At 39.2% G+C, this 10,499-nt stretch overlaps 1 protein-coding gene across 1 annotated transcript in view; it reads left to right on the top strand.

Annotated features, from left to right (window-relative positions):
• Positions 1-10,499, top strand: part of CIITA (class II major histocompatibility complex transactivator) — a 30,558-nt gene that overhangs the window by 6,077 nt on the left and 13,982 nt on the right. Inside the window, exons 3-10 of the mRNA XM_017734253.1 lie at positions 1,521-1,660; positions 3,327-3,440; positions 3,868-3,927; positions 5,272-5,355; positions 5,932-5,991; positions 8,654-8,803; positions 9,948-10,088; positions 10,223-10,279. Coding sequence (XP_017589742.1) covers positions 1,521-1,660; positions 3,327-3,440; positions 3,868-3,927; positions 5,272-5,355; positions 5,932-5,991; positions 8,654-8,803; positions 9,948-10,088; positions 10,223-10,279 — 806 coding nt within the window. The remainder of the gene's footprint in view (positions 1-1,520; positions 1,661-3,326; positions 3,441-3,867; positions 3,928-5,271; positions 5,356-5,931; positions 5,992-8,653; positions 8,804-9,947; positions 10,089-10,222; positions 10,280-10,499) is intronic.

Consider the following 10,499-nt stretch of genomic DNA (forward strand, 5'->3'; position numbering starts at 1 on the left):
TTTGGCAATCACTGACCTTGGAATGATAGATTTGGCTGTCTTGCATTCCCCTTAAGCCTTCTGCCCAATTTCTTCTCTGACTCTAACCCCAAAATTGTATTGGCTTATTCTTCAACAGCTTTATTCACACAGTTGGAGACTCAGCATTCTGAAAGGCCCTGTTTAATTTGTCTCTTAATTCAAAAAACGGGAGGCGCAAAACAAAGTGTTGCAACAAACTGAAAGTTTAATCTGGTGTGTTTGTAACCTCATTCTTGGTTCTTATGCAGGTTTCTCAATTTCTGCTTTCCATTTATAGCATGTCAGGCAATAATACCAAATTTTTGTAATCTTGGTAATGTAGTGAGGCCATAAAACATGAAAAAGGAGAGCTATCTTAGTGCAGGCTATTTCTACTCATGGAAGCACACCATGTTCACCTGCTTTTCACACTTCTGGCTCTAGATTTTGGCATTTTCTGCAGCAAAATGCAGAAATATCCATTTCCCAGCTGTTCAGAGGGACAACCCCAGAGAGGGGTAAGAGGAATGAAGATGAGTTTATGAGCACATGGTACTGTGTGATGAGGTCTGCTCTGCCTTCTTTCATCACAGCTGTAGTGTTAGCTGTATTTCTCTTTTACCATGTTGCAGGTAGGTTTCATGGTACAGCAGTTGCTCCATGTTTGCACACCTCAGGAACAGAGACAGATGCAACCAGGGACATCAGTGGCATTCTGCTAAGGGCAGAGTATTTGAGAGCCATTTATTAGATATTCTTCATTGCAAAATATCGTACTTGATGCCAAGCTGAAACTTTCCATGGTTGTGGTGTGTGGATACCTATTTCAACAAGATATAGTCTGAAAAATTTACTGGGTTTTCTTTTCATCCTGACATTTCAGCATTATGGTGGAGTGAGTCATTTGGATCACCAGCCCAGGTGGCATTCACACCAGTGATCTGTAAATACTGAAGAGCCAATAACTGGGTTTGAAATAATTGGATAAAGATGATGAATAAGTAACATGTAGTTTTATTCTATACTTGTGGAATATCCAGGAGGAATGTTTGAACTGATTCTAGTGTCTGTTGCAGTAACTGGAAGATAATAGAAGGGAATTTACAATGATGTGGAGGAAAAGATAAACTTTATCAAGAAATGTAGCTTCTGGATTCTTCCCTCATATTCACTGTAGTCTTCTAATTTCCTTGTTACCTGCTGGATTTGTGTATCATTTACATCCTGATAAGATATACAGGGGTTGCCACTTGTTCAATACTTGGCACTTTTGGTCCAGGTGGTCAGACTGCAGTATCCCACTCCTCTCACTGGAGTAAAAGATAGGTGAGTCTCACTGCAGGCTGTCTCTGGATCTGTAAGTAGCTCAGGGTTATAATTCAATGCAGGTCTTGGCAAGAAATGCCAGCTCTCCAGCTTCAGGATCTGTCTTGCCAACAGAAAACCACAGCGCAGGACTTGTTTTGACTGACAAAAGCTGTGGCTGTGTCATAGCTAACTGCTGTGTAATTTCATTTCAGACAAAGACAAACCATGGATTCAGTATTTGTGCCTGAAAATGGCTACCTTGATTTACTGCACAGTGATATCGATCCCTTGCATCTGTGTGCTTTCCTTGATCCTAAGCCATCCGGAGACGAAGAAGGTGACTTCTCTACCGGTTAGTAAAACACTAAAAAATGCTTGATTGGTTTAGTCCTCATGCTGTAAGTTATTGCCGTCTCCTCTCAGCTACAAAGCCATGTAATGGCAGTTTGTCATGGTGACTGAGTTAAATTCTACAGGCACTTGATGTCAGGATATGGTAACTTTTGTGTCTGTACATACAATGACTGCTTCCAGAAACTATCATGTTTTTAAACTGTACATATTTATAGCATCCTGCTCAGTCAGTCTAAGAAAACACACTGTACTGTCACTCATCAGGGCATGACAATGTCTTTCATTTGGATATCATTCCTGAAAGTATTTTATTTGAAAATGTTCCTGTCATAAGCTGGCTAAGTGTAATTGTCAACACCTCTGTGGCTTGAAGCCAAAAGTTCTGCAAAACAGAGACTTTTAGATGAGTTTGTGATGAAGACAGTCCACAAGCAAACAGCATTTCATTGCCTTCTGAGATCCTAAGGCACCAAAACAATGGACTTGCATTACCAGATGCCATTTTCCAGCTCTTGCGGGCACAGTGATTTTATGATTTTTATGAAGAGGAGACAGCAGAAGGGCCAGGGTGTAAAGGTGATAATTTCTTGCACTTCAGTTTCTACAGATAATCAGATCAGAAGATTGCCCTGGCTCTTAAACTTTGTGCTCCTGACTTTGCGGACTTTCTGCTCTCCCTGAGTACTATTTTAAAAGTATGAAAGTATATCTGTGGTATGGTGAATTAGCTGAGCTTATTTTAAACAAATGAGCTAGACCGTGGATTGAGAGTGGCAATGAGAGGAGAAGAACTGATGCATGTCAGATATGAAGTCTCATAGCTCCCAAATAGGTGGAAAATGTTACCAAATTGGAGCATTGTGTCTTTCATGAGTGACCAGTGCCAGTAGGCACACAGGCAAATCAGTGGAGAACTGAGCACCAGAATCTGGAATCATCTTTGTGATTGATCATTTCCCAGGTTGGGCTTTTCCCTCTCAGCTTCTGACTGTTAAAAACAGCTGCAAGAGTGTTTTTTACTCTTGCTCAGTGACTTGCTCCACTTGCTCAGAGACTGAAAGTAGGATGAATTCGGGGTCAAGCACTGACTCTTGTGCTATCACAGGTGTTTCACTGGTTGGAATACTTTTTAGCCTTAGCAATGTCGGAGATGATGTAGGTAAATCAAACATCATCAGGACATGACACCAGTTACTGTAAGCTGGGCATCTCTGCTGTGAAGGTGTTAGCATGGTTCCTGGCAAGATTTTAGCCTTGGCCAACTAGCAGCTTCACAGGCAATTTGCAATGCATTTCAGGGATTAGAATGGACACAGCATTGTTCTGAACAGGGGATCTGGATGATACCACCATATCCTGAAGGATAAGAAGGTTTAATAGACTGCATGGGTCTGGGCTTTATTGTCATAGAATGGATTCAGGAAGTATTTTATTTACTAGGAGAGAGAAGGTCTCAGAATTTAGCAAAAGAAAAGTGCTGACTTCTAGGAGACCATGAATTACCGAGAATTCAGTTCTGTTCCTCCTTAGCCAACATACAATGAAAAGCCAAAGCCTTCTGCTGAAGTAACAAATCTGCTTGTTCTGCATGTCCTGCTATCTGGCTTTTTTACTGCTTGGTTATGGCATTCACTGAGACAGTGCATATTCCTTTTTAACTCTAGATCTTGAAGTTGATGCCAGCAGCTATGAACAGTTAAATAATGTGGATTTCCCATGTGAAAATGGAGATGCGTTGTACCCCTGTTCCAACACCACAGATGCATATGCTAAAATAGGTATGAAAGCAATTGTTGTTTTTTAAATAATTATTTTACAATCACTTGTTATAGCGATTTCTTACAAATTCTACTCTCCATCTGAAGCCATGGCATTTACTCAAGTAGCCTTTCCCTCATGCATGGTAGATCTAATTTAGAGTACCTGAACCTGTGCGTTGTGGGGAAACTGATTAACAGTAGTTTGTGGTTGTTGGGGGAAAATCTCTCTATTAATGTCTCCTTTTGCTTAACATTTCCTGTCTCAACTTCTCCTTTCTTGTGATCTTTATTTCCTGAACAACAAGTTACAAGAAAAACTTAATTTAACTCTTCAATTTTACTTACACTGCAGAGTTCTGTTAATGAGAATAAGAATACAAGAGTTTTGCTGTGACGTTTACTGTATCATTACTGTGTTCCCCTTTTTTTTTTCCTTTGTTGCTAGCTGAATTAGTAGAATATGTGCTCAAGGATCAGCAGGAGAAGCAGGTCGAAGACATTTTTGGTAAGATCAATACGGCAAAGACTTATTTTCTCCATGATAATGTTCTGGCTGACATGTGCTTCATCCCCCCAGTTTGAACACAAGTAAAGTTTCTATATATCTGGTATCTTCTTTTTTCCCTCTGGGTACAGTGTCCCAGGTTTTCCTTAGAAAACTGAGGATTTTATGCATTTTTGCAGGCCTTTCTCAAAGATGGCAGTTTTGTCTCTGACCAAGCTACTGATCATGTCACCATAGCCATAGAATATGCACAGCTTAATTGTCCAGTGCAGTAATACCCTCAAGTAGCATCACACTTACTCTGAGCACAACAGGGATGATACACAGAAGTTCCCAGAACACTTTGCATGTGTATAAATACAGTTCACACACACTGATTTCTGTCCAGGATGCACAGAACTGCCTGAGGAAGCGTGTCAAGTTTTACTTCTCACCCTGATCAGTACATCAATGCTGTAATATATATATAGAAAATATATTTTATATATATATTATATTTTTATATGTAATAAATCAGTCCTTCATCCATCCTTTACCAGAGACATTGCTTAGCTTGTGGTACCAAATTGTTGTTTTGATAACAGCACAAATACAGCTATTTGCTATTCCAGAACAGATATATCAATAGGTGGCTGTTGAAAAATCCATAGAGTCAGAAGATTCACAGAATATCTGTATAGCCTGTTTTATGTTTGAGCAAAATAATTTGGATTAATTTACCAAAGGTCAGTCCTTCCTTAGAATAATTCTGGCTGCAGGAAGCTCACATGGCTTTTCAAATGATTTGTACTGCTCCCTGGTGTGTTTAAAATTTGGGGGGGTTTTGCACTTAATGGCAATATTTTTATTTGTTTTAGAAAAAAACAGGATACAATATTAGTACTTAAGTATTTTCCAGTAAAAGTATGGTATGGATAACTTCACAGTTCTTGCAACACAGGGTATGAAATCTTTTTAGAACTCTGTCTCTTAAAGGATCTAATCCCTTTAGTACATAAATTGAGTAGTACTGAGATCACACTGTGGTACAGCTGCGATTTTTTATCCTTTGCTCATCATTAGAGCATTGAGAAGTAGTTATGTTTTATTAGCCACTGAATTTATAGCAGTAGATTAATAGTTTGCAGTTCAGAAATTAACACAGGGTGAAAAAGTTGCATTCTGAGCTCTGTGGGCTTTCTAAAATCATATGGACCTGGATACATCTTTTATTGCATGATTTGGTTTTTATTTGGAGCATATCTCATCTTTGCTTTCTGTTGGTGTGTTTCTCTTGTTTTTACTTCTCTCTGTAATTTTTTAGGAGAACAAACATTTACATTTGGCCATATTTCATGTTTTTAGCAGGGAACCTTATTTTGGATGACATTGCTGCTGAAAACACTGAGAAATTTCCTGACATAAAGATGCAGACATGTCTTAAACGAAGTAAGTGTAAAACAGTGAGATTTGAAAGGCTTTGTGCCCGAGTTCTAAACTTGCATTACAACCCCTTGGCTTTAGCAGAGCCCCAATGCACTTGTCATGCAGTTCTTCACTGACACCACATGTGCTTCCTCTGTCTTTGTTCACACTCATGGGCTGGAACTGAAAGCAGCTCTTCCAAGCGTAGAATTTACAGTTCGCAGAATTTGTTGTCCTGTAACATAACATTAAACGTTATATTTCTTTGCATATTTGTCATCCTCATGACAGTGTTGACTTTGTTTTCAGTGTATCTGTAGCTTAGCAAGCATTGGCTGAACAATTGCCTCTTTAATAGCAGGAACAACAGCAAAAATCTTTGGCACAAAAATCTACAGCCTAATTAAAACTTCACAGTCAGAGTGAAATAACATGAGGCTTTTCACATTCATTTTTATACACTAGACCTGTACAGTTCTGAAACAGCTGAATTGAAACTGATAACACCCCCTTCTATTTTAAAAAGTTAAAATAAGTTTCATGGGGTAAACTTAAAATTACCAAAATTTTGTCACTTACTATGACCTTTCTATTTTTCAGCCTTCTTAGGCTCTGCAGAGAGTTACTGTGATGCTTCAGAACCCAAATATAAGAAAATTGGTAAGTCACTGGCTGAATAGGAAAAGGCTATTAAACATATATTGTCTCATGTTTCAAAATATCATCCTCTGTTAGGTATTGTAACTAACTTCTAGAAAAGGTTTGCTCTCATAGATTTGGTGATTTTGATCATCATGCATTTTCATGCTTCTGCAAAAATCACATTTTTATATTCCTCTGATTAATTCATGATATAACAAATCTATGTCCTCTTATCTGCAGATATTAAATTGTGCATCTTAGCATCAGTTACATGGTAGCCTAGGAAAAGTTGGATCCTTATGCTTCAAAAGTACATGTTCCTGCCAGGTGATAGGAAAATTACTTGCTTAACATCAGCAAAGGCATAGTTGAGCTTTCCTAAATCCACATGAGAGAAGAAAGCAAAATAGTGGAGAAGTGGGTCAGCGCCAAATTTTGTAAATTTTATCAAGTACGCCTTTTTTTTCACTGGATTTTTGGAAGATGTCTGACTTGGAACAAAGAGGATCAAACCCAGGAAATGCAAAGCTATGAGCTGAGTCATGTTACCCATCATGCTCCGCATGTCCTGGGTTTGATCCTCTTCGTTCCAAGTGTGACATCATCCAAAAATCCAGGGAAACATCCTAGTGGAAATAATAACTGTGAAGAGATGATTTCTTGGCCCAGTCCATGCTGTAAAGTCCTTTAAACCAAAAAAAGAAAGGGAGAAAGGGAAATTTCTGGGTTTTGCACATTGTTTGACCATCTACAAGACAACACCTGGGGCCAGCAGGCAGGCTAGAACTTGTTCCTTAGCTGTAAACTGCTGCTTACCCAAATGTAGCCTAAAGGGATATTTCAGGCAGAGCTAAACCAGCAAAATACTCTTCCAAAATCCATGTGAGAGCAACCAGTTGTGACTATTTTATATTGTGTTTTGAATGGACCTATTACTCATTGTATGCCAGCACACCTCACAAGCCTCCTAAGGGGAACTCTGACTGTATCAAACCCTAGGGGCCATGTACATGTCAGGCAGGGCAGCCAAACCAGTGTGTAATCTAGAGATTCATCCAGAGTGCTTGGATCTTGGGACTGCACCTCAGCACAATTCAGGTAAGGAACTGGCATAGACTGCATGAAAGTCATAGAGAACATACATGTGCACCATGACTGTGACCCAAGCTGGTTTTTCAGTGTTCTTGTGGAGTTCTGAGGGAGTGATGAGGGAGGATTGAGCAGAATTAGCTGTGAAAAAATATGTTTGCTAGCTCTGGGAAGGTTATCAGAGTTTTTACTGAACTGGTGCCTGCTAGTTGTAGCTATTTAGACACAGGTGAAGTTCCTGGCAGTTAGTACCCATTAAAAGTACTTTCTATTTGCTTAAGTTCCTTTACTGATTTGGCACTTTTAAAAGCCCTTTCTGCCACACCAACAATAATAGTTTACCATAAGGAAATGGCACATCAGTTCCAAATGCCTCACCCTCCAGAACCTGCATTCCAGTGGGAAGTATCATTACAGAGCTAACAGGTGCTTTGTAAAGCTGCACCTATCCTTTTGCTGGAAGTCCTTAGAATAGGAGAAGAGAAGGTTTCTCTACTGTCCTTGACCCAATGAAGGTGCTGAGGAAGGAACATAAACATAATTCAGTATAAGTACTGGGTAGAAAAAATCCAAATGACAAAAAGATGAGCTACTTGACAAATTCAGGGGTTTGTTTAACCTGTCACAAGTGTCACAGTATGATCCTGCAAAAGCAAATGCAGCAGCTCTTCAGAGGTGTAAGACTACTTACAGTAAAGAGAATAATGTGTATTAGAGTTCAAAGTAGTAAGCCAAGGATTATATTCTTCCAAAGGAATCGAATGAAATAGTGGCACATACCCCAGAAAGGTTTGTAGCTCCTGATAAAAACATCAGACCACAGAAAGTGATGAAATACAGACTTACTTGTTGCAGCTAGATAGGAGAGGGAAGGAAAAAGCAAATCCAGTTCTGAGAACAGGGGTGTGGCAAAACCAAGGAAACTAGCAGACTAATTCAAATAAGCAAGTGTGTCTTACTTGATTTGTAAGAATCTTTTGGTAGGCAGATGAAATTGTACAATGCACAAGTCTCTCTCCCCATTTGTCCTGTTCTTGGAGGGAAAAATGTGCTGCAGACAAGATGCATCTTTAAAAACTCTAGTGTTTGTGACCATTCTTTGGGAGACACTTAACACACACTAGTTGTCCTTACAAGCACTGTAGTGTCTAAGTAGGGAGTCAAGGTCCCCAGTTTATTGCTCTTGGGCCTCTCTACTCTTGTGCAATATTGAGACAACAAACTGTGCCTGGAAAATTGGTACAGCTAGTGTAAGACCTTGTTATGTCTTATCTGTCAATCATCCATGTGTAAGATCATGTACATCTAGAAATAAGACTGACCAGGAAAGATGAAGAAAAAGAAAATTTAAACAGTGAACTACTGAGAAGAAAAAGTGATCTACTACAGAATTTAATAAATACATTTTAGATTTTGAAAGCTAAATACTTTCCAGAAAGCTATTGTAAATTGTTCTTGCTTTTGGAAAATCAAAACACAGCTGATCAGAATCAAGTGGTTTATCGTATTTACTGAGACCTCTTCTTTGGTTCCTTTAACTTCTACCAATGAGACAACTTTTTTCCTTTTGTTTTGCTGTTTTATTTTAAAGTGGAAGTCCCTGCAGTGTCTGCAGGGGATGGCAGTTTCTTTGCTATGCCTTTCAACAGCCATCCCGTGAGCTGCACCTCCCTAACTAACCAGCACATGTCCTTTTCTGTTCCTGCTGCCCATGGACTGGAAAGAAGCTTCATAATTTCTGGTATGTAGAGTACAGCTGTAGGTGTGCACTTGTGCACAGGCTGATTTACACAAGGGGAAAACTCTTATAAATCTTGACATTGATTATGAGCAGTGGCAGAAAAAACGGGTATGGCAGCTGTTTCAGTCAAGCACTTAAAAGTGTGGCACTCACTAAAAGATTGAAAAATATTCAAGGGAATTGCCCCTAATGAAATAAAATTAATCTTTCATTTAAGTGGTGCAGGTTATAAGAGAACAGTTATTTACTATATGCTAATCTAAGTAATTACTTGTCTTAAGAACAGGAAGTCACAAAATTTTTGCTAATAAGCTTTAACTTAGTTCCAATTTCTTTTTCACCCAGAGGTTTGTAAAGGACTGAGGGATAATTACATTTGCAACAGTAGAGCAAAATCTAGGCTGTGATTTAGCTCATAAAAGCTGAGCAGTAATCTCACTGATGGGCTGTGTAGCCACCTGGTCTGGGCCATGCTGCGTAGCAGAGGGTGCTCATGGTACACTGAGAAGAGCTAATGACAAAGGCCCAGTTCAAGACCTTTCTCTGCTAAATCTGTGCTGGTATGGAACCAACAGCAGTGTGTAAGTTGGAAGCCTTGAAGTACCTGAAGCAAGCCGAAACAGCATAAAGTAGCAGAAGAAATTCTGTCCCACCTACAGAAACTCAGAGCTATGGCTGATTAAATTGCAAGCACTGAATCATCAAAAAACGTTCCCAGTGTGGGTTGAGAGGGAGGATGCTTGTACAGCTTGCATGATGTGCAGTTATGTGGGAAGGATGTAGTTCATAGGAAGGTAAAATTAATGCAGATACATACTATTTACACATTTTCTCTTTTCTGGATCTCTGGCTATACATTTACAGACTTTGCCCGAAGCACTTTTCCTTATAATGATAGAATTTCTCTTTAGACTATGAAAAGCAGTGACTCCTAAAAGCTGGGTAATCCCTTGTATTTCATGCTCATCATACCTTGTAAGTGTTTTTTCTTTAATGGATTCTATGGACCTTATGTGATCCTATGAATTCTCCACAGGGAAGCTTTGCCTAGAAGTGGCCAAAAAGGATAATTAGCTTTTAGAAAGCTTTTTCTTTCTTATAAAGCTCTAAAAACAGAAGAGTAATTATTCTGCACTCATTTCAGGATTGTCAGAACCTTTGACCTCAGAGTGCCTACCACTCGGTATGACAGGGTACCAAGAGAATCCAGGCTTTGCAGGTCCTCCTCAGCAGATATTTAACTTTGTTCTTGAAAATGCCACATCTGATGTTATAGTATATCCAGGTAAGAGCAATAGCCTTTCATCCACATAAAGAGGCATAAAGTGCTAAAAAATCAATGCTGCCAACAGCAGCATTGATTAAATTCAGTTACTGATAGCTATGATATGCTGAAAACTGTGCTTTGTTTCTTGCCAGTGCTGACATCTTCTATGGAAACATTCGTATCTCCAAGTTTTCCAGTTAATTTATGTGGTAAGTAGAAAATTGGGGGTTATATATGTACAGCACTTTGAACTGGGAGAGGAACCATATTGCTTCTACTCGAAGTCAGTTCTCCCCTCCAGGCTTTACTTATATTGACCTCATTGAGGAGAATAAAAATTGATGGCATTTCCTTCTTTGTATTGGTCACTGGCTGCTTAGTCTGATCCAGAACAAAGTGCAGATAAGGGTTGTAGAGCTATAGGTTCAG

This window comes from Corvus brachyrhynchos, unplaced genomic scaffold (genome assembly GCF_000691975.1).
Source record: "Corvus brachyrhynchos isolate BGI_N302 unplaced genomic scaffold, ASM69197v1 scaffold5, whole genome shotgun sequence".
Taxonomy (NCBI): Eukaryota; Metazoa; Chordata; class Aves; order Passeriformes; family Corvidae; genus Corvus; species Corvus brachyrhynchos.